The sequence below is a fragment of the Mus caroli genome, chromosome 9 (assembly GCF_900094665.2).
Source record: "Mus caroli chromosome 9, CAROLI_EIJ_v1.1, whole genome shotgun sequence".
Taxonomy (NCBI): domain Eukaryota; kingdom Metazoa; phylum Chordata; class Mammalia; order Rodentia; family Muridae; genus Mus; species Mus caroli.
In genome coordinates, this window is record NC_034578.1 from 40967842 (window position 1) to 40993295 (window position 25454).

At 52.1% G+C, this 25454-nt stretch overlaps 5 protein-coding genes across 13 annotated transcripts in view; 3 read left to right on the forward strand and 2 right to left on the reverse strand.

Moving 5' to 3' along the window:
- Usp2 (ubiquitin specific peptidase 2) overlaps positions 1-4230 on the forward strand; it is a 28557-nt gene extending 24327 nt beyond the window's left edge. For all 5 annotated transcript variants that reach the window (XM_021171860.1, XM_021171859.1, XM_029481712.1 and 2 more), the window contains 7 exons: positions 455-519; positions 705-808; positions 896-976; positions 1097-1175; positions 1327-1434; positions 1745-1865; positions 2393-4230. In XM_021171860.1, the coding sequence (XP_021027519.1) occupies positions 455-519; positions 705-808; positions 896-976; positions 1097-1175; positions 1327-1434; positions 1745-1865; positions 2393-2480 (646 nt within the window). In that variant the 3' untranslated portion in view covers positions 2481-4230. The remainder of the gene's footprint in view (positions 1-454; positions 520-704; positions 809-895; positions 977-1096; positions 1176-1326; positions 1435-1744; positions 1866-2392) is intronic.
- A 6087-nt stretch (positions 4231-10317) lies between these two features.
- Positions 10318-14973, forward strand: Mfrp (membrane frizzled-related protein). Of its 3 annotated transcripts, none has more exons than XM_029481119.1 (13): positions 10318-10443; positions 10531-10633; positions 10744-10857; positions 10959-11141; positions 11284-11497; positions 11719-11849; positions 11964-12089; positions 12218-12294; positions 13104-13252; positions 13644-13792; positions 13879-14007; positions 14535-14662; positions 14746-14973. In XM_029481119.1, exons 1-13 carry the CDS (start codon positions 10390-10392, stop codon positions 14968-14970), a joined length of 1782 nt encoding a protein of 593 aa, XP_029336979.1. In that variant the 5' UTR covers positions 10318-10389; the 3' UTR covers positions 14971-14973. The 3 variants fall into 3 exon arrangements, with proteins under 3 accessions (XP_029336979.1, XP_021028099.1, XP_021028100.1); XM_021172440.2 differs by having other exon boundaries at positions 13897-14007; XM_021172441.2 differs by having other exon boundaries at positions 13644-13774; positions 13897-14007.
- A 612-nt stretch (positions 14974-15585) lies between these two features.
- C1qtnf5 (C1q and TNF related 5) lies at positions 15586-17674 on the forward strand. Of its 3 annotated transcripts, none has more exons than XM_021172445.2 (3): positions 15586-15975; positions 16196-16461; positions 16776-17674. In XM_021172445.2, exons 2-3 carry the CDS (start codon positions 16248-16250, stop codon positions 17291-17293), a joined length of 732 nt encoding a protein of 243 aa, XP_021028104.1. In that variant the 5' UTR covers positions 15586-15975; positions 16196-16247; the 3' UTR covers positions 17294-17674. The 3 variants fall into 3 exon arrangements, with proteins under 3 accessions (XP_021028104.1, XP_021028105.1, XP_021028106.1); XM_021172446.2 differs by having other exon boundaries at positions 15586-15953; XM_021172447.2 differs by having other exon boundaries at positions 15586-15836.
- Positions 17675-19247: 1573 nt separating this feature from the next.
- Rnf26 (ring finger protein 26) lies at positions 19248-21974 on the reverse strand. Its single transcript, XM_021173131.1, has one exon. It carries the CDS (start codon positions 21423-21425, stop codon positions 20151-20153), a length of 1275 nt encoding a protein of 424 aa, XP_021028790.1. The 5' UTR covers positions 21426-21974; the 3' UTR covers positions 19248-20150.
- LOC110302327 lies at positions 21523-22358 on the reverse strand. Its single transcript, XM_029481955.1, has 2 exons — positions 22265-22358; positions 21523-22133 (listed from the first exon to the last, which is right to left on the reverse strand). The coding sequence occupies exons 1-2, from the start codon at positions 22356-22358 to the stop codon at positions 21538-21540; spliced, it is 690 nt and encodes a 229-aa protein (XP_029337815.1). The 3' UTR covers positions 21523-21537.
- Between the last annotated feature and the right edge of the window lie 3096 nt (positions 22359-25454).

A 25454-nucleotide genomic window follows, 5' to 3' on the forward strand; every position in this document is an offset into this window, starting at 1 on the left:
TATAGGAGTAATGATTCCGGGACAATCAGATTTGCTTTGTTTTTAAGCTCGGACTTTTTATTTTGGTACTGTGCATGGGTCTGTGTACCTAGGTCCTTGTATGCAATGGGCAAGCATTCTGCCACTAAGTTACATCCTCTAAGATTGCTTTTGAAGATTAAAAGGTTGAAGCCAGGCATGGTAGTATATATCTGTAATCCTAGAATTCAAAGACTGAGGTAGGAAGGATTATGAATTAAAGACCAGCCTGGGTTAATCCTGGCTCAAGAGAACCGTGGCTTGGGCGGTACAGCTCAGGAGGGTTGTGTGACCAGGAGCGAGGCCAGGGATTCCAGACGCAGCACCGCAAACAGTAATGTCTGTAAATCCATAAAGACTCAAGATGAGAGAGAGCCCTTAAAGACTTCCAGGGTTTGAGTCCTGACCTACCTGTCTTCCTGTCTGTGGTTCCCAGTGATGAAGAAAAGGGGCGACAGATGTGGAGGAAGTATCTGGAAAGGGAAGACAGTCGGATTGGGGGTAAGTATACAGACAAGATATCTGCTTCTGTTGTTACCCACTTTTGCTCGAGAAGCCACGAGGATCATTTTTCCCAGGGAACCCTGCTTCTGCCTGTGGCTCTCAAAACTAAGGCAAGCGTGGGTGGGAAAGGAAGACGAGCGTTCCGCGTGCTCAGCATGGCCTGGCTCTCTTTCTCTCCCCAGATCTCTTTGTTGGGCAGCTGAAGAGCTCCCTCACATGCACTGACTGTGGCTACTGCTCTACAGTCTTCGATCCCTTCTGGGACCTCTCGTTGCCCATCGCAAAGGTATGCTCAGCTGTGGTCCCTGCGTCAGCATTGCGCTCGGGGCTCAGCGAGGTCGTGACCTCTGACCTGGACCCTTTTCCTTTGCAGAGAGGATACCCTGAGGTGACGTTAATGGATTGTATGAGGCTCTTCACCAAAGAGGATATATTGGATGGTGATGAGAAGCCAGTAAGTCACCCCTCTGTGACAGAACAGCCACCTTCACAGGGCCTGGTTGGGGAAGGGCCACCAAGTCTCCCTACCTCAGGCCTTAAGCTCTTTTTAGCCTCTTTTGTGTCTGTCTTTTAGACTTGCTGCCGCTGCCGAGCCAGAAAACGATGCATAAAAAAGTTCTCTGTCCAGAGGTTCCCAAAGATCTTGGTGCTCCGTATCCTTAACTCCCAGGGTGGGGAGCTGACTTTTGGGGGGTGACTGTTGACAAGGGACCAAAAGGGGAGGAGAGGAGCTTAAGGAGAAAACCTCTGTAGACGTCTTTGTTTGCCGTCCTGCTTCCTCTCCTTGACTCGGAGCAATCACAGACCTGAAGCGGTTCTCAGAATCCAGGATACGAACCAGCAAGCTCACAACATTTGTGAATTTCCCACTAAGAGACCTGGACTTGAGAGAATTTGCTTCAGAAAACACCAGTGAGTATACTGGAGCAGGAGGGAAGAGGGAAGGAGGGAGGCAAAGGGGCAGGAAGCAAGTGAGTTAGGAAAAAAAAAATCAAAAGATCAGGATGTGAGCAGGCAAAGTGCCGATGACCAGTGACAGATCCCCAAAACCCACACAGAAGGAGAGAATTGACTCTGTCAAGATGCCCCTTTGACCCCCCCCACACACACACACATACACAGACACCAAGGAAATAAGAGGGGACCAGGGGAGGAGAGTGGGAAATAAAAGGGAGGGAGGGGACGTTGGGCAGGAATGCTAACACCTGTGCTGCCCCCTCAGACCATGCTGTTTACAACCTGTATGCTGTGTCCAATCACTCCGGAACCACCATGGGAGGCCACTATACAGCCTACTGCCGAAGTCCGGTTACGGGCGAATGGCACACTTTCAATGACTCCAGGTGAGAGATGGCATTCCAGCAGGGTTCTGTGACAGCAGTCATCTCATATGGCTTCCATCTCGAATGGACAGAACCATCACACCACGTGTGTGCTGCCCTCTGTGGGGCTGTCAGAGATAGATAGGTATGGTGGCTCACACTAACCAAATACCTGAGAGGTGAAGCAGGAAGGTCAGGATTTAAAGGTCATCTTCAGCCACTTAGCGAGTTCGAAGTCAGCCTTGGTTATGTGAGACCCTGTCTCAAAAAATGGGTTGGCACTGAAGAAGTGGCTTAGCAGTTAAGGGTTCCCACTGCAGTTGCAGAGAACAGGGGTGTAGTGCCATCGGCCACCATGGACATACATAAGCACATACACGTGGTATTTAAAAATAATGGGAATCTTAACAACACACCTCTCAAAGGACAAGAGGCAGAAGTTACCTTGGCATAGAAAAGTTAGTCATTTCCTCAAGCTCAGCCTCTCTGCTCTGTGTCCCCCATGGTTTTCCTCGACAGGCTCTGACTTTTCCCTGATCTTTCCACAGTGTCACACCCATGTCCTCCAGCCAAGTGCGCACCAGCGACGCCTATTTGCTCTTCTATGAACTGGCCAGTCCACCCTCCCGTATGTAGCATTGAGGAGCTGCGGCCCTTCCCTCTTCCCTGTGGTGGCCCCACGTCCTAAGTTCTTTTTTAAAAATTCAGAAAAAAAAAAAAAAAAAACACCACAAAAAAACAAAAAACAAAAAACCAACAAAATCCTGACAAGTGAGAGAAAAATAAAGTAAAATAAAGCTGCCGAGCAGAAGTTGATACAGCCTGGTCAGGGTCTGGAGTGAGGAGCCATGTGCCCCTGCGCCACGCCACGCCTGGCAGGAAGATGGACTGATGCGGAGACAGTCAGCGGCGTCCTCGGCTCCTCGGCTGGCTTCTCTCGTTTGCATTTTTAAGCTTGTGGTTTTTTCCTGTGTGTAATAAAAACAAGAGCGGTCTGTGGGAGAGGACCTTCAGCCCACCTGCTGCCCCCAGTGCCACACCTGCTGGGAGGACAGCGCCATCTGGAGCCTGCTGGGAGCATCGCTGCTGGATGGAGCTAGGGAGGAGCCTGCGGGAGGCCGCCTTGCCTGGGCCTGCTCACCAGTCCAGAGAGGAAACGCCCATGAGCCAAGAGCCCTCTTAACGCTGCTAAGTCCAGGGGTACACATGAGGGTGACATCTTTGAAAAAAAAAAAAAAAAAAAGCTGGTTTGGGTCTTCAAAAACCCAATTTTTAAAAAAAAAATTAACTGTAACGAACGTGTTCCGACTGGAGATGTGGTCCTTCACACCTCTCTTCACAGCTGGGACATTGGGCTGGCTCCCTGTTTTCTTTTTTTTGTTGTTAGGTTTTTTCTTTTGTTTTTTTTTTTCTTCTCCAAACACAGCCTTCCTAATGCTATTCCCCGTGTGCTGGGTGAGTGTTGGCTGGGCCCAAGCATTGTCACAGTAGACCTGGGATCTAAAGTTACTCTGCTTTGAAGTTGCTTTTTCTTTTGCCCTTTAATATTTTGAATGGAATCTAGTTGCCTCCAAGAATTGTGCCTTATAGCATTTGGGGACCAGGGGATAACTTCCCCTTCCTGAGAGATCTCCCTCAGCTGCTTCCCTTTATCCCTGTGCCATGTTGAAAGCCACTTGGGGTTGCAGGGTCCTGCCCTGAGCCCCTGGCTTGTTGTGCACAGCAGTGGTTAAGAGGGAAGTGGGTAAATGGTGATTCTTAAGATAGTGTATCAAGCTCTTCCACCACCCTCTCATCCACCCCGGTCTCCCCAGCTGTTTGAAGGACAGCACAGGCTCCTTGTCCCTCAACCCCCCCCCTTTAATTTATTCTCTTCTTGGTGCCCTTATCCCCCAAGCTTCCTGCCACCTGTCCCTTTCTCAGAGTCTCGTAGACAAAGGCCCTCTGGACTGAGCTTCTCAGGGACACCCACACCACCCCTTACCCCGTCTTGGCATCAGTCTTGGGCCCTGTCCTGGGAGTGTGAGCCTGGGTGGCTGGGGTTAGCTTGTGTGATTCTTTGCCCTGACATTAGACAAAAAAACTCCATGCTGTCCCAAGAGCCAAGCTATTCAGCACTAAAGCATTTCGCACAGTGCATTTTGCACCCCCCACAGGTGGGCCTGGCTTATTATGCCCTCAGAACCTCGAGTGCTTGAGTGTCCCAGGAACAGGACACCCAAGACAAGACACCCTGAGTTTACCTGGCCTGATACCCTTCTCTAGGGAAGACCCTGCGAACATGAGCCCAAGGGCTGGTGTGCACTTGTTTACTATGTAAGCCAGAGTAGAATGTCCAGTGTACAGTGGAGCCTTGTACAGAATAAATAGTAGCTTTGAGAAGGAAGCTGGTGTGACGGTCTTGATTTGGGAGGGGCTTGTATCCGGGACTCTCCCATCAAAGTGAGGACCGCACAGTTCACTGCTTTTGCCATAAGTGCTGTGTCCTAGCTTACCCACTTATTAAACTTCTCAATTATTTTTTGTTCCTTAAATAGTACATATTTCAGATGCCATATACCACATCTGGTTTCTCAGGTTGCGTTTGTCCACGTGTTTTATTCTTTTAGCCAAGATGTTTAGAGATGAGGCACATCACACTTCCAAAGACCCCAGCAGCATCTTCCAGACATGAACCTGCCAAGGGCACAGTCTGAAAACCCGGGGAAACGGACACATCTGGTGGTACCCAGGCCATCAGTGGGGAAACGGACACATCTGGTGGTTTTTCTGCCTAGCTGGCTGTAGGCATTGGAACAGCAAAGTCTTCTCTAACCATCCCTGTTGTAGCACAAATACCTGTGTCACTTGGGGCCTGTGTGTGCTCCTGGGTGGCCAGGAGGAAGGAAGACAGCTTTCTAACCTGGGAATTAAGATAACTTTTATTATTCTAGACAAGATCTCATATAGTACAGGTGGCCCTCGAGCTGACTAAGGCCTCGGATGAGCTTCTGCAGGGACTGAGATTCTAACATTTTAGTTAGTACTTGGGATTGAACCCAGGGCCTCTGGTATGCTAGGCTGGAGCTCCACCCAGCAAACCACACTTGTAGCATAAGAAGAAAGATTTAAACAAACCCCGTGACTCCTCTCTGAGGGACTTGGACTCCCCCTCCCCACCCTACCCCCATACACCCTAGGAATGGCAGGACCAAGGATAAGCTATCTCAAAGCTGGTAGCTTCTCCCAGGCAGACACATATAAACAAGATTCTCTCCTAAATAGAAACTGGCTCGTTGCCAACTTAAAGGTGCCTCGTCTTCTCAGTGATGGTAGAAGCCACCCTGTGCATTCTGTTCTCCAGAAGACAGACTAACGAATTAGGGACTGGAGTCAAGCCTTTGCCCTTGCTAGCAGCTTTCCTTTCTCTGCCTAGCCTGTGGCTCCATCTCATCCCCATGGTAACAGTCCCTAGCACTGCACCAAACCCCAAACACAAGCAGGTCTGTTGCAGGCAGGCGTTTCTTTGTGATCTGCGTTGCCTCCTAGCAACTTGGATTATTCCGCCTGTTCTTAGCTGGTGTTCCTGCAGGCCTGCAGGCCCTCACTGAGAGAAGGTGCTGCCTTTGCAGTTGACCTTGAACAAGAGCTCCCTCTCGGTAGGCCTCCGAGGCCTCATTTAAACCAAAGGGCTCTCTCTGCTCACGTCCTCCAAACATTTGAACTAGGACTTACACACCCATGCTTCCCTGGCCCAGTTTATAGTTTGTTTTGTTGTTTTTTTACATTTATTCTAGGACAGCATGTGGACACCATGACATACATATGGAACTTTTGAGAGTCAATTCTCTCTTTCCTTCATTTTCAGGGATGAAATTCAAGTCATGGGTTTTATAGCAAGTTCCCTTACCAAGGCAGTAGCAAACACACCAGCTAGAGAGATGGCTCAATGGTTTACAACACTGACTGCTCTTCCAGAGGTCCTGAGTTCAATTTCCAGTACCCACATGGACCTTACAACTCTCTGTAACTCCAAGATCTGACACCCGCACACAGACAAGCAGGCAGAACACCAATGCACATAAAAAATAAAATTAAAAATGCAGGGATAGACCTTGTGCTGGGAATTTGATACCGTGCTAGCTATCTTTCCAGCCTCAGAATTAAGTGGCCCAATTCATATTTTTTGAATGTTTAGACTTGGGCCTTTAGAAGCCACCTCATCCCTACTGTCTTATTGACAGTGAGAGTTCAAGACCTGTCAAAGGCCGCACCACCTGACCATGCCTGAGACAGGACAGATCTCACCTAGTTCTTGCTCCATCTGAAACAATTCTGGTTGAATTGGTGACAGCATTTGGCAGGACTCTTGACAGAATTCTCCTACTCCATTAGGAAGCAAACTGAACAGCCATGTAACATGTAACATGCACACGTGCCCAGCAACAAAGCCAGCATGAGCTAGCTGTTCGAGCTAGGTCTGTTTGAGCTGGACACTTCCAAGGGTCCCCACCCTTCAGCATTCATGAATACAACAGCTCTGTGTCAGTCGCAGAGGGCAGGGGGAAGTGGGCAGCAACCATAGCCCTCTCTGTGCCCAGTATCCTCGTCTCTAAGCTGATGGTAAGAACACCAACTCATCATGAGGCCTACATGAGAAAAAGTGTGGCACACAGTGACCAAATACCTGCCAAGAAAGAAGTTATGGCTAGAGAGGCGCACAGTGGATACCTAAAAGCATGCATTACACAAGTGGACTTGAGTTCAGTCCCCACAGTGGAAAGATCTGGTTTCTGGAAGTTGACCTGTGACTTTCACACTCACACCTGCATGTCCACTCATACACAGAGACGCATACATCTTTTATTAGATAATATTACTACCTAATTATGCACTATTAGAGAATAATGCAATATTTTAGAACTGCGTTGGCAAGATAGCTCAGCAAGTCAAGGCCCTTGCCACCAAGCCTAGTAACTTAAATTCAATCCCTGGAACCCACATGATGCAAGGAGAGGCTCTTCTGGCCTCCATAGGTATAGGCACACAAGTGGTACAGTCATATACACATAGAAATAATAGATGATGTCTCAAAAGAAAGTCACCAAGAAAGAGGAAGCAATGGCTGCTGGGATAGCTCCCTCCTTGGTAGACGACATGGCTTGCCCTCAGGACCTTAGAGACGATTTTCTAGTGGTCTTCATGCCTCTGCTGTCGAATCTGTCCTCCACCTAGGCTCCAGACAGGCACATGGATTTTTTTTTGGAGGCCCCAGCCTGTGGCCAGGTCATCTGACCCATCTACACCAATAGAATAAAAAAAGACCTTACACCAGAAGAATAAGAAACAAGTCACTGAGGCCCTGCGTAGAACGGTGTTCAAGTCCCCTGGCTGCCAGAAGACTCATCTTAGTGAAGTGGGACTTCACTGAGCCTAACAGAGAGGAATTTGAAGATGTGGCAACTTGAGACCTGGCTCATCTCTGATGGCTGTGGGGTCAGTCACAGTCCTCTGGGCCCTGTACACAGAGGGCTTCCACTGTGCTGACCTATCATATCACACCAAGTCATGGTCGTAATAAATCCTGTCCACACAGAGTTGGGGGTGGAGAGGCTAAGGAGCCCCTGAGCCCCACTTTGAAACTACTGCTAAGTCCTATGTACTAAGATGAGAGCGACTCCATCAGCCTGCTTCATCACCCAGCTGGGCCTGATATTTGCAGACTCCAGCAAATAATCACACACCAAGGGGCTCAGACCCCCAAATCACCACAGACCAGTGCAGAGCAGTCTATAGGTTCTAATTCTGTTTCTCTCCCCGCCACACTTTCTCTCTCTCTCTCTCTCTCTCTCTCTCTCTCTCTCTCTCTCTCTCTCTCTCTCTCTCTCTCTCTCTCTCTCTCTCTCTCTCTCTCTCTCTCTCTCTCTCTCTCTCTCCTCTTTTGAGGCAAGGTTTCTCTATGTAGCCCTGGCTGTCCTGGAACTCACTCTGTAGACCAGGCTGGCCTTGAACTCAAACTCACAGAGATCTCCCTCTCTGCTTCTCAAGTGCTGGGATTAAAGGTGTGCACCACAATGACTAGCTATTGAGAACTCTTCCCGTGGGTTTGAATGGTCCAAGGGACCATTACTGCTCTATGTGGTCAAATCAGAATGGGCAAAGACTTGTGGCCAAAGGATCCCTCTCACAGCTTCTTCATGACACTTGCTCCTGTAACTACCAAAACTGGCCTTCCCTGAAGATCAGGGCTGCTGGGCTGCATGTTTAGAGTCCAGGAAGAAGCAGCCAGGCCTCTGAGAGGGCAGATGGAGAACTTGCAGAAAGACTTCCTTCCTGAGGGCAGAAACGTGCTGTTTTAATGACTCTCTTTATTTTTCAGCTGTGTGACTTTGGGGAAGTTACTTAACATCTCAGAGCCTTAATACCACTTTTTTTTTTTTTTTTGTTCTTCGAGACAGGGTTTCTCTGTATAGCCCTGGCTGTCCTGGAACTCACTTTGTAGACCAGGCTGGCCTCGAACTCAGAAATCTGCCTGCCTCTGCCTCCAGAGTGCTGGGACTAAAGGTGTGAGCCACCACGCCCGGCTACCACTTTTTATAAAATGGTTATTTCATTGATTTATGTATGAAAGGAAGAGAAAACAATGTGTGAGACCTCTTGCTCGGGGCCTAAAGCATTATAGACATTCTACAAGTAGTAGCTGGGAATATGACATCGTCATCTCCAGACTCTCATCTCTGCCCTGCCCTGTGATAAAACAAGACAGACTGGCTGTCCCTTGCCTTTATCCCTGGTACAGCTGTGCCAGACTGGAACCTGCAGCATGTCTTTTCTACCTCATGACAGCAAGAGGACCAACAGCCAGACTCCACACCCAACCTGGCCACAGTGGCAGGCGACCTCTTCCCATCCATCCTCCCTCCTGCAGGCTTGAGGACCCAGACACAGAATCAAGCTCTCAATCCCATGCCAGGCTTCCTGCGCTCTTGGTCTTGTAACAAAGATGTTGGATGTAGCAGAGACCTTTCTCACCCACATGTGAAGAGTCCCTCCCAACTCCAGGGAGGCTGAGATAAGAGGATGGGCTCCAAGGTTGAGGCTAGCACAACAGAGCGAGATCCTATCTCCAAACAAAACAACAACACAAGATAGACTCGGGGCTGTAGCTCCATCAGTAGCGTGCTAACCTAGCCCCCATGAAGGGTCCATGCCCTGCTCCGTGGTGCTCAACACTGGGGAACACAGACAGGAGGCTCAGAAGCCCAGAACCTATGGCGGAAATGGTTTAGTGGGTAAAAGGTACGTGCTCTTCAGACGTCCAGTGCTCACAGGAACACTGTGATTGGAAGTCAGGCATAGCAGCCCCATCTGTGATGCCTGAAGGAGGTCGGCTGACTAGACAAGAGAAATCAAGCAAGCTCAGATAATATACATACCATGTATATTATACATACCATAAATATGTATATATAATGACAAACAAAAAATGTTCAAGGTCATCCTTGCCTTCGTAAAGACTTTGAAGCTATCCTGGGCAATATGAGACCATATCACAAGAAAGGGGGTGGGGAGGGAGAGAGAGAGAGAAGAAAGAAAGAAAGAAAGAAAGAAAGAGAGAGAGAGAGAGAGAGAGAAAGAGAGGAAGAAATAGAGGAAGAAAAGAAAGGAAAGGAAAAGAGGGGCTGGAGAGATGGCTCAGTGGTTAAGAGCACTGACTGTTTTTCCAGAGGTCCTGAGTTCAAATCCCAGCAACCACATGGTGGCTCACAACCATCTGTAATGGGATCTGATGCCCTCTTCTGGTGTGTCTGAAGACAGCTACAGTGTACTCATATACATAAATAAATCTTTAAAAAAAAAGACAAAAATTATTTTTTAAAGAGGAGAGGAAAGGAAAGGAAAGGAAAGGAAAGGAAAGGAAAGGAAAGGAAAGGAAAGGAAAGGAAAGGAAAGGAAAGGAAAGGAAAGGAAAGGAAAGGAAAGGAAAGGAAAGGAAAGGAAAGGAAAGGAAAAAAAGCTGATAACTTTGCCACTCAGAAGGGGAGTAGTGGGCTGCTAACGTTGCAGCCTGCCTCTACCCCAGCACTTGCTGCCTCAGTTCACCAGGCTCCGACGCCTGCACTCAGTCATATTCACCAAGCTCAGAAGAATGCACTCCATACCGTGGGTGAGGATGAGGGCATAGTGACGCCCCTCACCACAACCCACAGAGCACCCAGCTTTCTCTGCTGTGTCTGCAGCCACTGCCTGTGCCTTTAAGGACTGCTACTCAGTGCCAGGGTCAGGACCTCAGCATCCTCAGCTGAGTTGGATTAAGGAGCATTCCGTGCTTTCTGTGAATTCCTTCTCGCATCAGTTCCCTCCCCCACCTGGAACCACAGTAGCCTGGGGCCCCAACCAACCACTCTGCCAAAGGCAGCCGGAAAGAGAAACAGTGTCTCCTGACAGCCTTGTCCCTCGAGAGCAAAGGCCGCCTCTTTGATTGGTGGCTTGTGACCAGGGAGTGGACCCTCGGAGGTCTTGAGCTATCAGGGGACCTCCAGAAAGCCATGCCGAGTCTTAAACCATGAAGGACTATGCCGACGTCATCCTCCGTCCAGAAGCGAGTGAGTTGAGCAAGGTAAGGCGGCAAGGTGGCACCCACCTCCCAAGTTGTCTCCAGGGAACTTGCAAGTCCCAGCCTATAAGGCTCTACCTTCCATTCCAGACAGAGTTCTGCAATCCTGCTTTCGACCCGGAAGCAGGGCCATCCTGCCCTCCGCCAGCGTTACAGAGGGATGTCGGCAGCAAGCTCCAAGCCCCCTGGCAGGGTAACCGTCAGGGGTTGCTTGAGCCTAAGAGAGAACCCAGGAACTAAGGTGCTGTGAGGGATGCCCCACACAGGGGTGCCTCTCCAAAACCCACTGTGTCCTCCCTACAGCCCAGCGTCTCCGGGGGCTACAGCCCGACTGCCACTTCTCCTGGTTCTGTATTCTGCTGCTCAGTGGCCTGCTGCTCCTGCTGCTGGGGCTACTGGTGGCTGTCATCCTGGCTCGTAAGTAACTGGGAGGGCTTTACATGGAGAGCCCATGAGCTATTCTGTCAGCCCCCAGGAACCTGCTCCCCGAAATGACACTCCTCTATGCCTGCCTCCAGAGTCGCAGGCTATATCCCTCCCCAGGACTACCAAGAACCCACTGCTCACCCGAGGCCTCACCCCCATGGGTGTCATTCCCAGCACCACCCCTAACACCACCACCACCACCCCCGCCACTACCACCACCACCCCAGCAAGCACAGAGCAGCAGGAGGCAGCCATGAGCCCTACACACCTGACCAGTAAGTCCCAAGGGCACTCTCTGAAGAAGGCCCAGGATGGTGTTGGGGAGGAAAGACCGGAAAAGGAACCTTGCAGGTTGGGGAAGGCCTCTCTCCTGTTGACCTCTGACCTCTGATCCACCCCCACTCCCATCCCCTGCAGCCTGTGGAGGCCTCCTTCCTGGTCCCAGTGGTTTCTTCAGCAGCCCTAACTACCCAGACCTCTACCCACCCCTCAGCCACTGTGTCTGGCATATCCAGGTAGCCGCAGGCCAGACAATACAGCTCAAGATTCAAGCCCTCAGCATAGAGAGTATGCTCACCTGTCTTTTTGATCGCTTGGAAATTATCTCAGAGCCTACAGGCCCTCTCCTCAGGTGGGTCCCTCTGCTTCCAGGGAATTCCACAGGTCTGGAGGGTGCAGAAGCTGGGAACTCAAACAGAAATCTGGACTAGAAGAAAATTAACACAACTGCCCTCAGATTCCTCCCCCTGCCAGCACCTTGCTGTGTGACCTAGGGAAACTCACTTCCCTTCTCTGATCTGTTTCTTTCCCAAGTTCAGAGCCTCCCATCACCCCTCCCTGGCTTTCTTACAGGGTGTGTGGTAAAACACCTCCTGCCACATTAAACACAAATACCAGCCGCCTCCGTGTGTCCTTCGTCTCTGATAACGATGTGGAAGGGTCTGGTTTCCAGGCCTGGTACCAAGCAGTGGCCCCTGGACATTGTAAGTGACTTCCCTTCATATCCCCAGCCACCTCTCCTTCAGCTACTCCCAGCAAAAGGGATTTCCGGAAACCCTGGGGGAGTCTGACACCACATGGTTCTTGCCCTTCCCCAGGGAGCTGTGCCCATAATGAGTTCCACTGTGACCTTCTCCTCTGCCTGAAGCGTGACTCTGTATGTGACGGTATTACGGAGTGTGTCGATGGCAGTGACGAGGCCAACTGCAGTGACAAGACATTGGGTATGGGCCCAGTGAGGGACAGGGCAGGCACATCTTCAGGCTTCTGTCCCAGGTTCAGGTTGGGATCCCCTGCGCTGACCCAGAATTTTCTTGCCTGGCTACTCATGAGCCACTTGGCTTCTCTACAGGGTGTGGAGGGAACCTGACTGGGCTCTATGGGGTGTTCTCTACCCCATACTACCCACAGCACTACCCTCACCAACAGGTAAGTGCAGTGCCCTCAGGATGGTGAGACACCAGCGTGACTAGGTCAGTGTGCCTGGGAACAGTCTGCCTGGGAATGTACTTGATAAAACAAGTTTATGCAGACCAGGAGACATTGTTAAGCACCAACTGTATACCAGACATTTCCAGGCTGGGTAAACACATCTATTTCCGAGACTAGACAATTTGAAAAGGCATTAATTTATGGATAGACAATGTGACACCCATTAGCCCGTGCTGATCTCGTCACTGGCGAGAAACCTTCTGCCCCAGCCTTGGATTAGAAGTATGGGCCACCATGCCAGGTCTGGGGTCTTGTTTGGTTTGAGACAGGCTCTCACTTTGTAGCCATGGCTGGCCTGGAACTCACAGAGATCCACCCACCTCTGCCTGGAATTAAAAGGTGTGCACCCCCACCCCTGCACCATTACCCCACATCTGCTGGATTGGTTTTTTGTTTTTCCACTCTGAGGATCAACCCCTGGGTCATACAAGTTCTTGCCCACTGAGCTATACCCCTGCTCCATGGCTTCTTGAGACAGTCTCTAGGTGTAGTTCAGGAGGCTGCTGTGGGACTTGACATCTAGCTTGGGCTGGCCTTGAACTCTGCCTTCCAAGCACTGGGATTACCGGTGTGTGGCACTACGCCTGAATGACACTTCCTATTCTAAGAGGCACCATGATGGAAGTGAGGTAGGCAACAGCCACCCACATCTTGCCTAGTCTGCTCTGGGCAAAGAAGCCCCCTGTATGTCCAGGCTGGGGCAGGGGCAGGTCCCCGTGGGTTACGTCACGTCTCCCCTCCCCTAGCTTTGCACCTGGTACATCGAAGTGCCTGTGGGGTACGGGATAAGACTGGAGTTCCACAACTTCAGTCTGGAAGCACAGGCTGAGTGCAAGTTTGACTACGTGGAAGTGTACGAGGCCAGCAACCTGGGAACCTTCAGCTTCCTGGGCAGGTACTAATCAGGGCTAGAGTAGTGAGCAGCCCATCCCCTATCTGGCAGGCCAGGATCCATCTGCTAGGCCCAAGGGAGTCCCCCGCTTCAGTGTCTTCGGGCTGCTCTATAAACTAGAGATCTCTCCTACTGGCATCCTTCACTTCTGCGGTTGCTTGGCCTCACTTTTCTTACTTGTAGGGAGGGCCTTTGCCTTCCCCATCTTCCCCGACTCTTCCCCATCTCAAAGTGACTCAAGTTTAAGAAGTTGTGTCATACGTCTTGTAACAAGCAGCCTGAGTCCCTAGACCCTAAGCTCCATGACTCAGCCCTGGCATGGCCAAGAGCCCAGCCCAGAGCCCCAAAGGCTGGCCAGTGGCCTGTGCCCAGGATAGTTTTCTGCCCTGGGCAGGTTCTGTGGAGCAGAGCCACCACTCAACGTCGTCTCCTCCATGCACCAGCTGGCTGTAATCTTCAAGACGGATCTTGGTATCAGCAGCGGGGGCTTTTTAGCCACCTACCAGGCCATCAATACTACAGAGAGTGGGTGTCCCTGGGCAGGTGGGTGTGGGCAACAGAGGGTCCTCCAAGGAACATTAAAGGGTACCCTGGAGGGCAGTAGGTGCAGGCAGGCCCCTGGCCCACAGACCTTTGTGGGCCCACAGAGTTCTGCCAGAGCGGAGGATATAGGGATCTGCAATGGATGTGTGACTTATGGAAAGACTGTGCAAATGACAGCAACGACAACTGCAGCAGCCACTTGTCCCCACAACCGGGTAAGGATCCTTCCTCTAAGCAAATCATGCCAGTCAGAGCAGGCAGGGCCCCTACCACACTTTCTTCAGTCCCCCTTCCTTCCTCCTTGTGAGTTCATGGCTGGGCCTCTCTCTCCTCATCCTGTACCCACTTCAAGGAGTCCTGATGGGACTCTCAGCTGGTGGTGGCGTTGTACACTAGTGTCATCTGAGAGGGACACAGGAATGTAGGAGTCAATGGGAGGGGCTTTGAGATGCATCCACTTTGATACCCAGAGTCCTCTGCACAGCCTACCTCACAGACCACACGACAGAAGTGGTCCTAAGTGGTCTCCAGTTGGGTGCTCCGCATTCCCTAAGATCAGAGGGGCCTACACGATGCCCAGGCTGTCAAACAACAGCCTCTGGAAAACAGCAGGGCTCCTTGGAGTATGTGAAACCGTTCTGTGGTTGCCTCTTGAGAGACTCAGAAGTGCCTATGACGCGTGTGGAAACAACGACCAGGCAGTGTCTTCTCCCCCACAGTGACTCAACCCTCCTCTCTACAGACCTGACCTGTGAACCTGTCCAGGTGGAGATGTGCCTTGGACTAAGCTACAATACCACGGCCTTTCCTAACATCTGGGTGGGCCTGGCCACGCAGACAGAGGTGACAGACATCCTCCGAGGCTACAAGGTGCTGGAACAGAGAGGAGGGAGACCATAGGAAGGGTGGGCACATGGAGACTGGACACCTGATGGTCATCTTTCCTCCCACAGAGTCTGACAAGTCTACCCTGCTACCAGACTTTCCAGAGGTTCCTCTGTGGGCTGCTTGTGCCTCGATGCACCTCACTGGGCACTATCCTACCCCCTTGTCGTTCTGTCTGCCAGGCGGCAGAGCAGCAGTGCCAGTCTAGCCTGGCATTATTGGGCACCCCCTGGCCTTTCAACTGCAACAGGCTACCTGTGGCAGCTAGCCTGGAAGCTTGCTCCCAGCCCTGACCTGAAGCCAGCCCCCACCCTCTGTCTGCCCATCCTCCTCTACCTATGTGGGTGGGTGGGTGGGTGGGCGGGGCAGGCAGTGCTGTGGAGCCGGCAAGGAGCAACCAGAAGCTAGGAGTCAGGGTAGAAAACAAGGGCAAGGGTGGCCTGGATAAGGGACTCTGCACATCCTCTCTGGTGCTTCTCAGAAAGGAAAAGGACCAGAGTTCCAATTCTGATCCTGCCCAGGATGATCTGGACCATCCCATCTTTCCTCCACCTTCCCTGAGCTCTTATTTACCAAGACAGCCCTAGGCAGTGGCCAGGCCCCACGCTGTGCCATTGGACAGCCTAGCAGACTTCCTATCCAAGTCTCTGACCCTGATTCCCGGTCTTCTGCCTTCTCCCTTTCCATTTAAGTTCACTGTCATCTGACCTTCAATCTTTTTCATTTAATCAGCAAAACTGTTTTGAGTGACAATCTAAGCCTAGAGGTCCAACTGGCTGTTTCTGAAATTCTTCACCCTGGGCCCCCTACTAATCCAGTTGTCCACCCCTGCCCCACCCCCACCAGAGTTTTGATCTTGGACTCCATCATTATCCCATTCCTTCCTCCCCCCCCTCCCTCCCTCCAGCTCCTGGGAACTGGAGTCCCAAGTGTCTGCCTCACAGTTCAGCCTCTTGGTGATGCGGGCTCAACTCTCTCCACCTCCTCCTTTCTCCACACCCCCTACATCCCCACAATTTTGGCCGGCCGCCGGGCGACACCACGAGTTATTTCCCTGCTATTTCCCAGCCCTGGAGTTCTTGGCCTCTGAACAACTGGTTTCCTCTAGGAGTCTGGGAGGAGCGCTGTGGAGCCGGCAAGGAGCAACCAGAAGCTAGGAGTCAGTCAGCAAGGGCAGGGGCTGCCTGGTAGGGGTAGGAGTGGGAGCAGGGCCAGCAGGAAGGTCTGAGGAAGCCATTCAAAGCGTGCAGCTGGGAGTGCTGGGGAGCCGGGAGGGGTGAGTTTGGCAGAGGAAGAGGGTAAGTGGGGGAGGGGACTGTGGGAAAGCCTGGGTGCCAGCTAGGGGGATGGAGAAGGGCTTGTCTCTCCTTTCCTTTCCCAGTTCTTGGTTTGGGGCACCCCATCACACAGTGCTCAACCCCAAAGGCATGTTTGTAGGGCGGGGACCTACTGGGTTCCACCTGGGTGGGGCGCGAGGTTGGTCCTAAGATTCTGGGTTCCAACTCTGGTCCTGCCCAGCCTACAGACTACAAGAGAGGATCCTGGAGTCTGAACCTCCCGGGTCACCACCATGAGGCCACTTCTTGCCCTTCTGCTTCTGGGTCTGGTGTCAGGCTCTCCTCCTCTGGATGACAACAAGATCCCCAGCCTGTGTCCCGGGCAGCCCGGCCTTCCAGGCACACCAGGTCACCATGGCAGCCAAGGCCTGCCTGGCCGTGACGGCCGTGATGGCCGCGACGGTGCACCCGGAGCTCCGGGAGAGAAAGGCGAGGGCGGAAGACCGGGTAAGAAGTCATTTTCGTTGCAGTGCATGGGTACATCCTAGAGAGCACAGCAACTGCTCTGGTGGATCCTTTGGGGGTCAAGAGTCCCGCCAGGGGGCGCTACTCTCCCTCCATTCCAGTCGGCTGGAGTGGGGCGAGGTGGGCTGCGGATGGAGGGGGGTGAGTCAGCCCCAGGGAATCAGAAACCCTAATCCCTCTACTCGGCACTTGAGATCTTCTCCCCCACAGGAGGCAATAGCCAGGGAGTCTGGGAGGCTAATAGTCACCCTTCTGCGGCTCCTAATTTCTCCCCTTCCCCTCTCCATCCCCTGCAGGACTACCTGGGCCACGTGGGGAGCCCGGGCCACGTGGAGAGGCAGGGCCCATGGGGGCTATCGGGCCTGCGGGGGAGTGCTCGGTGCCCCCACGATCAGCCTTCAGTGCCAAGCGATCCGAGAGCCGGGTACCTCCGCCAGCCGACACACCCCTACCCTTCGATCGTGTGCTGCTGAATGAGCAGGGACATTACGACCCCACTACTGGCAAGTTCACCTGCCAAGTGCCTGGCGTCTACTACTTTGCTGTGCACGCCACTGTCTACCGGGCCAGCTTGCAGTTTGATCTTGTCAAAAATGGGCAGTCCATCGCCTCTTTCTTCCAGTTTTTTGGGGGGTGGCCCAAGCCAGCCTCGCTCTCAGGGGGTGCGATGGTAAGGCTAGAACCTGAGGACCAGGTGTGGGTGCAGGTGGGCGTGGGTGATTACATTGGCATCTATGCCAGCATCAAGACAGACAGTACCTTCTCTGGATTTCTCGTCTATTCTGACTGGCACAGCTCCCCAGTCTTCGCTTAAAACACAGTGAACCCAGAGCTGGCACTTGCTCCTCAGTGGAGGGTGTGACACTGACCGGGGCAGCGCATACCAGGAGGGCTGGCCCCCTGGAATATTGTGAATGACTAAGAAGAGAGGTAGCCACTTCCGGTCCCACTGCTGGCAATGAATGGAGACAGAGGCTGTCTGAGGTCAAGACAGACAGCGTGGAGCAGTGGCTGGGTTTCTGCCCAGGACTTTAGAATGCAGTAGGCTGGCAGCTGTGGGTCCTGGCCCAGGACTCCAAGGTGGGATGCTCCATTCCTAGTCCTGTGTGCCCCTCTAGGTCCCTGACTCCATCTCTGCTGCTCCCAGGGCAGGCCTTTTTCTCAGAGGTCACTTAATAAACCTAAAACCCTCCCACTGGTCTCTCCCTTTCTTCTGAGGATGCAGAGCAGGTGGCTTCCTGGGGGGGATGGGGCCATGATACAGAGGTACAAGCAAGCAGACCTAGAATAACTGGCTGCCCAGAGCTGCCACCTACATGTGAACCCCTGCCTGGCCAGGGCTTAACTTCTGGTTTAGGGCTATGGCCACTCAGAAAAAGGGACACATTTTTCTAATTCAGAGAAGCCAAACCAAGTGGAAGCAGCCACTGTCTGGTCTGACAAAGACCCAGGACCTTTCAATCATGGCTGCCCTGGCTGCATGCCAGGGAGTGATAAAGATACCCACTTTTCGTAGATAACTAGAAAGCTATCACAGCCACCCAACCAGAGATAAGTAGTTCCTGAGATGACCACAAGGGGGTGTCCGAGCTCCAGACTGCACCGATTTAAGGGCTGGGCTTCCAAGGTGGTTAGGGGAATGGATATTAAGGTCTGCAGAAAATTCCAGATGGGAGTAAAAGAAAAAGAGGTCCTTGGCCCCACCCCGGCTCAGGAAGTTTATCTTCCCTAATAAAATGTTTATCCTCCACATTAAACAGACTGCAAGGAGCCAGGCTTCAAGCCCCTGGTGGGGAGGCAAGCCCTGCCAAGCTGAGGTCTCCACTGTGCTAGGCACAGCTTGGGTAGGCCAAGCCATGAAGTATGAGGCTGACCACAGGCCCCCTGAGGGCTCACCTCTTGTGACACTCAGTTTAACAGGCTTAGACTAATGATAACACACCCAGGTTTGCCAATCCCAGTTGCTCAACTTCTCAATGCAAAGGAGAGGGACCTCTTTCAGGACCTGGCATCTTCTCCCTCATCCAGAAAACAGCCGCAGACACTGTGCATCTACATGTCACATTAAATTATGGGGGTGATCCCCTAATTTCCTGCTGGCAGTGGGAGGGCAACTGTATCTGCGGGGTCTAGGCTTCCTGCGTCTTCCAGATAGGCCCACGGGCTCTAGTTCACACCTGCAGCAAAAGGTCCTACACTCCAGCCCATCACAGTACCAGGCCCTGTATCAAGACACAAAATAAGACGCAGGGCATGGGGCATAGTGGCACACGTCTTTACTCCCAACAATTGGGAGTTCAAGGCCAGCTTGGTGAATTCCAGGACAGTCAGGGATACACACAGAAACCCTGTCTCAAAAAAAAAAAAAAACAAAAACAAAAAACAAAAAAATAGACAGGTACCAGCCCCTCCAGGAATGGGAGGGCAGATTGGCCTCCAGGCAGCAGATTCTGCTCTGTCCACCGTAAAGGTTAGCACAGTAGGAACACAGGAAGAACAGGGACAAGTTCACATTCCGCTCATAAGGGCTTAAAACGCAGTACAGAGAAGGCGACTCAGAACCACTGACTGCAAGGCAGGTCAGAAGGGCAGGCACTAAGCAGCCATGCTTGCTGTGGGCTTTCCTCCTGGCACCGCCAGTCGCATAATCGCCTCATCCCCACCTCTGGAGCTCGCCATCCAGATGCTCGCTTCTTACTCTACTCTCAAAAGACCTGGAGACAACACCAGCTGACCCGCTGCAGGGGGACCACTCGCAAGGACCACACTTAGAGCTGTCAACAGAGCTTTATTCACAGAAACTGGGCAGTCCGACCGACGTAATGGAGCTATGACCCCGAAGCCCAGCCCCTCATTTGGACCCAAGTGAAAAGTGCGGAATGCCCTCTCCACTGCCGGAGAGAGCCCAGGAGGAATGCTATGTTCTATGCCATGTAGGGAATGAGTAGACATCTGGTTGTTCCTTTCGAGGCTCCCCATGGAGCTGGGGTGCCTGAAGGTGAATGGTCCCAAAGCCAGGTGTAGCTGCACCCCTGTACTCAGGGATAAACTCCTGACCCCAGGTCCTGGTCAAGTTGGGAGTCTTTAAAAGACAGTGACAGGCAGAAGTGGCTCTAAGGGCATCTGCGAGTTTCTACTCCCAGACCTATCAGGGCAGAGGCTCTGGCTGAACATAAAGGTTCAAGATCATTCCAAACCAAGAAAAAACAAAAAAGAAAAAAAAAGAATCAAGATCACTCTAAGGCCCATGAGTTGCCAAAATCCTCAAACAACACTGATATGGCATGGCGTGGCGTGGCCTGGGGGAAAGGACCAAAAACTCCAACAAAAGAGCCAGAAGCAGAGAAAGACAGCCCTAGAGGCAGGCATCTGGGTGAGCCCTGGCAGGCGCAGCACAAGAGCCCACCACAGAGTCTCAGGGCCCTTGCATAGTGACATACTCACCACCCTCAGCATCTCAGGGCCCCACACAGGGTTTAGAGAAAGTGTTACTCTGTCCCACCCAGACTGGAGTCTTCCAGCGTATTCCAAGATCCTGGATATATGGCTTGAGGCTTGGCAGAGTCACCGCCTTCGGGGGCAAAGAAGACTCAGGCCAGAACCCAGAGGCAAAGTGTTGATGCTGTCCCGGTGTGTGGAGCACAGAGGATGGGCAGGCAGGGAGGGAGTCCTCAGAGGTAGACATTGAGGGTTTGCAGGATGCTACGGCGGCAGAGCGGGCAGTTGCGGTGGTAAACAGGGTGGCGCATGAGGATCTCAGTGCAAGCCTGGCACAGGCACAGGTGCCGGCAGGGCAGAAGCAGCACCGTCTTGCTCTGGTCCTGGCAGATAACACACTTCTTCCGCTCTTCTTGCTCCTTCAACAGCTTCCATGGGTCCTGCCCAGCTGCAGGCTCGTCTTCGTTGAGTTGCTCTCGGCCTCTAGCCGGTGCGGCTCTGATGACCTCCTCTTCTGCTTCAGGAGGAGTGTCCTGTGGCTGGATCCTGGCTGAGAACACCCTCCTGGAGCCACCTTGGGGGGCTCCTGGTGCTCCTCCTCGATTTGGCCAGCTGGCCAGTTGTAGGCTGCGGCTCCAGACTCTGCGCCAAGCCTCCAGACCTAGTGGAAGGCGAGTCAGCCGAAGGATATCCTCCCAAAGCCGGTGGTAAGATGGGCGGGCGTGAAGCTGACTGAGAGCTTGGGTGGCCAGCCTCAGCGTTTGTTCTGGGTGCAACACAATCAAAATCACTGCCAGCACGCAAGCCAGCAACACCAATCCAGTGAGGTGGAAAACCACACTGCTGGCCAGCAGGCGGGCAGCTGAGGCCAACAGCTCCAGTGCTAGCTGGCAGGGGGTCCACAGGAGAATGGCCATAGCCACTGCACTGCTGGAGATGTGAGCGAGGAAAGCAGCCACCATGTCTGTCATCCTCCAAAGAGGCCCCGTTACAGCATCCCACAGGGCCAGCACCAGGGAGAAGAAGTTCTGAGTGCCGATGAGGCAGATGTTGACCAGACTGTTGATCACATAGGCCACCAGGCTCATGGCAATAGCACAGATGTCACAGGCCTGGCGCAGCAAAGCATGGCCATTGGAGACCATGTTCAGGATCCCCCTATTCAGGAATTCCCGGCTCCTCAGAGCTCCGTGGGAGGCCAGGTGCCCCAGTAGCTTTAAGCTCTCCAAGCCAGAGCAGCAGCTATAGAGGAGCGTCCCCAAGGCCTGCAGTCCCCCGAAGGTAAATCGGACCACAGCTTCAACTAAGGCCAGCAAAGAAAGCAGGAATCCTCGACCCAAGTGCAGAAGACTGGTCAGTACCGTGTGTGGCAGATTGTAGATGAAGGCCAAAAGCCAGGCCAGGGTAGCCAGGAGGGAGGACACGAGCAGGAAGTTGAGATCCAACATCAAGGTCAGCAAGTCCAGCACCAGGCCCACCCCATTCACCACCAGGTAGACAGCCTCCATGATAGGGCTGCGAAGTTCAGGACAAAAGGAAGGCTGGCTCCTCAGGGAAGACGGTGTCAAGGTTGCCACTATTGTGGCGAGATCGGAGTGAATTTGGAAGGGATGCGAACGTCTAACCCAGGGAGAAGCAAGGGCTACAGAAGTGGGCTTCAGGGAAGACTTTTACAGGAGGGAGCGGCGTCCCGGCTTGGAAGGCGGAATGTTCGGGAGCGAAGAGGTGAAACATCTCTAAAGTGACAGCGAGCCCGGACCGGAGGAAGCACCTCAGCGTTAGGAGCCTGGAGCGGTAAACACGACCGGGCCACGGGTCAGACCGGGAGGAGACCCGCAAGGATGGGACGGAGTCGGGAAGGGCCGGGTCGGGGCCGGGTGGGGGCGGCGCAGGCTGGGCGCGGGCTCGCGGTCCAGCCACGCAAGTGCCCCTGTCCCCGCCCGGCCCCTGTCCTCCCGCTCGCGGCGAGTGGCACCCAAAGGGAGAGCGGGACGGAGAGTCAGCCTCGGCAAACCCCGAGCGCGGCCTCGACTCCACTGGGCGCCGCCATCTTGTTTGCGAAGGGACGTGGCAAGCAGGGGGCGGGACTATAGCCTCTGGCCAATCAGTGAGGGGCAATGGCAGAAATGTCGACAAACCATTGGTGGCTTTGAATGGTGCCCAAAGACAATGTCCAATGAGAGGGGTGGAAATGTGTTTATAAAGCGCCCCCTCCTCTTTGAGGTGGTGATAGGTCCGTTAGCATGTCGGTATAATTTTCCCTCCCTGTCCCGCCCCGCCCCTTAAAGAGCCAGAGCCACACTTTAATGAGGCTGCCTTTAAGTGTTGTGGCCCGAGAAGTCCCAACTCCACCTGCTCTCGATCCTGCGCACATTCTTTGAGCTCTGGGCTAGGCTCTGAGATAGTACCTCCTCCGCGTCCCGCTGGGACCCCCGCCTCATCTCATTCATCATTTATTTTTATCATTTATTAAGCACTTAACATGCCTTGGAAATACAACCCTTTTTAAGATTATCGTCTTGGGGCTGGTGAGATGGCTCAGTGGGTAAGAGCACCGGACTGCTCTTCCGAAGGTCCAAAGTTCAAATCCCAGCAACCACATGGTGGCTCACAACCATCCGTAATGAGATCTGACTCCCTCTTCTGGAGTGTCTGAAGACAGCTACAGTGTACTTATATATAATAATAAAAAAAAGATTATCGTCTTATCTCAAGCTATTCATAAAGAGAAAAATATTGTTAGGGGAGAGCTGTTGTCATTGAGAAAAGGAGCCACAGAATGAAGGAGCTCTGATTTCTACCTTGACCCCTATCAACATGTAGGCCATCTGTAACCCATACATCAAGAGCTCCAGTGTTTTCTACTTAACAGGAGGTCTCTCGTGACTATCGTACTTGTTAGCCTTAATTGTCAACTTGGCACAGCCTGGAATCATTTGAGAGAAACCTCAATTTAAGGGATTGCCCTGGTGGGTTTGGTCTGTAAATTTGTCTGTGAGGGGTTCTTTTGTTAATTGACAGAGGAGGACCTAGCCAACTCTGGGTAGCAACATTCCCTAGGCGGAGGGGTCCTGGACCGTGTAAGAAGAAAGCTTGTGGGGAGAGTGACCCAGGAACTGTACCAGCTAGCTAGCCCCAGCCTCCATGGTTGGCAAAGGTCATGTGTCACTCCAGGCGCCTGCCATGACTTTCTGCCCCAGCCTCCCTCAGAGATGTACTGTGACCTGACGGTAAGATAAACAAACCTTTTCCTCCCCACAGTTGCTTTTGGTCAGTGTTTTATCACAGTAACAGAAAGTAAACAGGACACTTATCCTTCCCCTGGTCACCACTGTTTGTTTTTTTAATTTCCCACTTGTTTGGAATTCAGATTCTCTGTTGCCGACTCTGACCAGTGAGTAAGCCCTTCATTTCCTTCAAGCATCGCCCATGAAAGACGTGAGTGCTTGCCTCGCATTGAATGAAGTACACCCTCAGCACTACACATCGAGGCTTCGTAAGGGCACTTGGGAGGTACAGACAGGAAGGTCAGCTTCTGAGATATTTAGCCCATTTAAGGAAAGACAGTCTTGCTTACTCGAAACTCTCTTTAAAAAATAAGTAGCCAGGCAGTGGTGGCGCACGCCTTTAATCCCAGCACTTGGGAGGCAGAGGCAGGCGGATTTCTGAGTTCAAGGCCAGCTTGGTCTGCAGAGTGAGTTCAGGACAGCCAGGGCTACACAGAGAAACCCTGTCTCCGGGGTGTGGGGTGTGTGTGTGGGGGGGGGGATGTAAGTAAATAAAGCCCAGCCAGTTAGCTTATACCTTAAAGTCAGCACCTAGGAGGTAGAGGCAGGCAGAGCTGGTCAAGTTCCAGGACCAGCACTACATAGAGACTCTGTCTCGAAAGAAAGAAAAGGAAAAAAAGAAAGAAAGAAAGAAAGAAAGAAAGAAAGAAAGAAAGAAAGAAAGAAAGAAAGAAAGGAGAGAGAGAGAAAGAAAGAAAGAAAAGAAAGGAAGAAAGGAAGGAAAGAAAAGAAAGGAAAAGAAAGGAAAGGAAAGGAAGGAAAGGAAGGAAAGAAAGGAACCAGAGAAATAGCTGAGCAGGTTGTCAGGTCCCAAATAGCAGAGCTGTTGACACTCACTGTCTTAGGCAGATTCTGGCTAGGTAAGCAGCAGGGTAGTTACCAGGTAACCAAGCCTAAAGGTTAGTGTTTATTAGAAAAGCAGATCTCTTAAAGCAGTTTCTGTTCACCAGGAAGTTCTCTTAACCTTCCCCCAAAGGTCAACTCCCTCTGCCAAGGGCACCTACATCCAGTTCAATCTTGACAGCTTGTATCAGCGCAGACCCCCACATCCACCTCCCCGTCACATAAAATCTGCTTTTCAGCCACGTCACTCCTCTTCCCTGTTTGTCCTCTCAGCCCCCAAACACACCGAGAGATGGTCTTCACAGTTTGATTCCAAATAAATCTTTCTTTCTGCCCACGGAGCAATCTAGTTCAGTAGTTTCTCTGTGCCATGGCTTATACGGGTAAAAAGTCTGGTGGCCTGCACCCAATTCCCAGCAGGCGGGAGACCCGATTCCACAGATACATGCAAATGTGCACGAGTGTGCTAACCTAAGTGCACACACGTTAGAGACCCAGGAGGGTGGCAGGTGTCTTCTATCACTTCCCATCTTATTTTAATTCTGTTCTCTGGCCAGTGGGTTCCTGGTGCTGGAGAGTCAAACTCCTGTCTTCTTACTGCACACACAGGAAGTGCCTAGACCATCTCTGAAGGCCTTACGTGTGGGTTTGGTTTGGTTTTGTTTTTTGTGAACCTGTGTCTTCAGCCTGCAGTTAGTCAGGTGTGGATCCTGAAGCAATTTAAATTTCCTTCACCAAGTTTGTAGAGCTGGGACTGCTAGCATTACCTACAGCTGGGACCCGGTTCCCTACACCCACAATCACACCTGCCACACCTGCATTGGTTACAATTAAACAGCTAGCCAGGATCTGCAACACGGCTGGCCTGTAAAAGGGGCCTGCTGCTGCCTAACCTAATGACCTCAATCCCAGGGACCCACATAGCTTTCTATGAGAGCATGGGAGAGCACCCCTCCACCAATAGATAAATAACTGTAACTTAGAAACCAGTGACAAACCAAAGCAGCCAGTTTTCCACAGTCGGAAGAGGGGCTGAAGAGATGACTCAGTAGTTAAGAGCACTGGCTACTGTTCCAGAGAGGTCCTGAGTTCAATTCCCAGCAACTACAGGGTGGCTCACAACACATCCATAATGTGGTCTGATGCCCTCTTCAGGCATGCAAGTGTATATGCAGATAGAGCTCTCATTCACATTAGATACCTCTTGCGCACGTCTGACTCGACCAGCAAGAACGACACTGCAACAGGATCCTTCTGCACACGTTTATTGGGAGAGCTTGATTGTAGAGGCGAATAGACCCCGAGCCCAGCACTGGTGCTGCTTTATATAGGCCTAGGAGAGGCGTGTCTCACACCCGGATTGGTTGTGCTTGGTTGATGCTTACCACCTCATTTGCATGTCTAATT

Excerpts from the sequence above, each read along its gene's own strand:
- C1qtnf5 (XM_021172445.2), top strand. The coding sequence starts at position 16,248 with ATGAGGCCACTTCTTGCCCTTCTGCTTCTGGGTCTGGTGTCAGGCTCT. Across the intron at positions 16,462-16,775 it reads AGGCGAGGGCGGAAGACCGG|GACTACCTGGGCCACGTGGG; the intron begins GTAAGAAGTCAT and ends CATCCCCTGCAG.
- Rnf26 (XM_021173131.1), bottom strand. The coding sequence starts at position 21,425 with ATGGAGGCTGTCTACCTGGTGGTGAATGGGGTGGGCCTGGTGCTGGAC.
- LOC110302327 (XM_029481955.1), bottom strand. The coding sequence starts at position 22,358 with ATGAGGCGGGGGTCCCAGCGGGACGCGGAGGAGGTACTATCTCAGAGC. Across the intron at positions 22,134-22,264 it reads CAGGATCGAGAGCAGGTGGA|AGGAGGGGGCGCTTTATAAA; the intron begins GTTGGGACTTCT and ends ACCACCTCAAAG.
- Mfrp (XM_029481119.1), top strand. The coding sequence starts at position 10,390 with ATGAAGGACTATGCCGACGTCATCCTCCGTCCAGAAGCGAGTGAGTTG. Across the intron at positions 10,634-10,743 it reads GCTCCAAGCCCCCTGGCAGG|CCCAGCGTCTCCGGGGGCTA; the intron begins GTAACCGTCAGG and ends TCCTCCCTACAG. Across the intron at positions 13,253-13,643 it reads ACCTTCAGCTTCCTGGGCAG|GTTCTGTGGAGCAGAGCCAC; the intron begins GTACTAATCAGG and ends TGCCCTGGGCAG.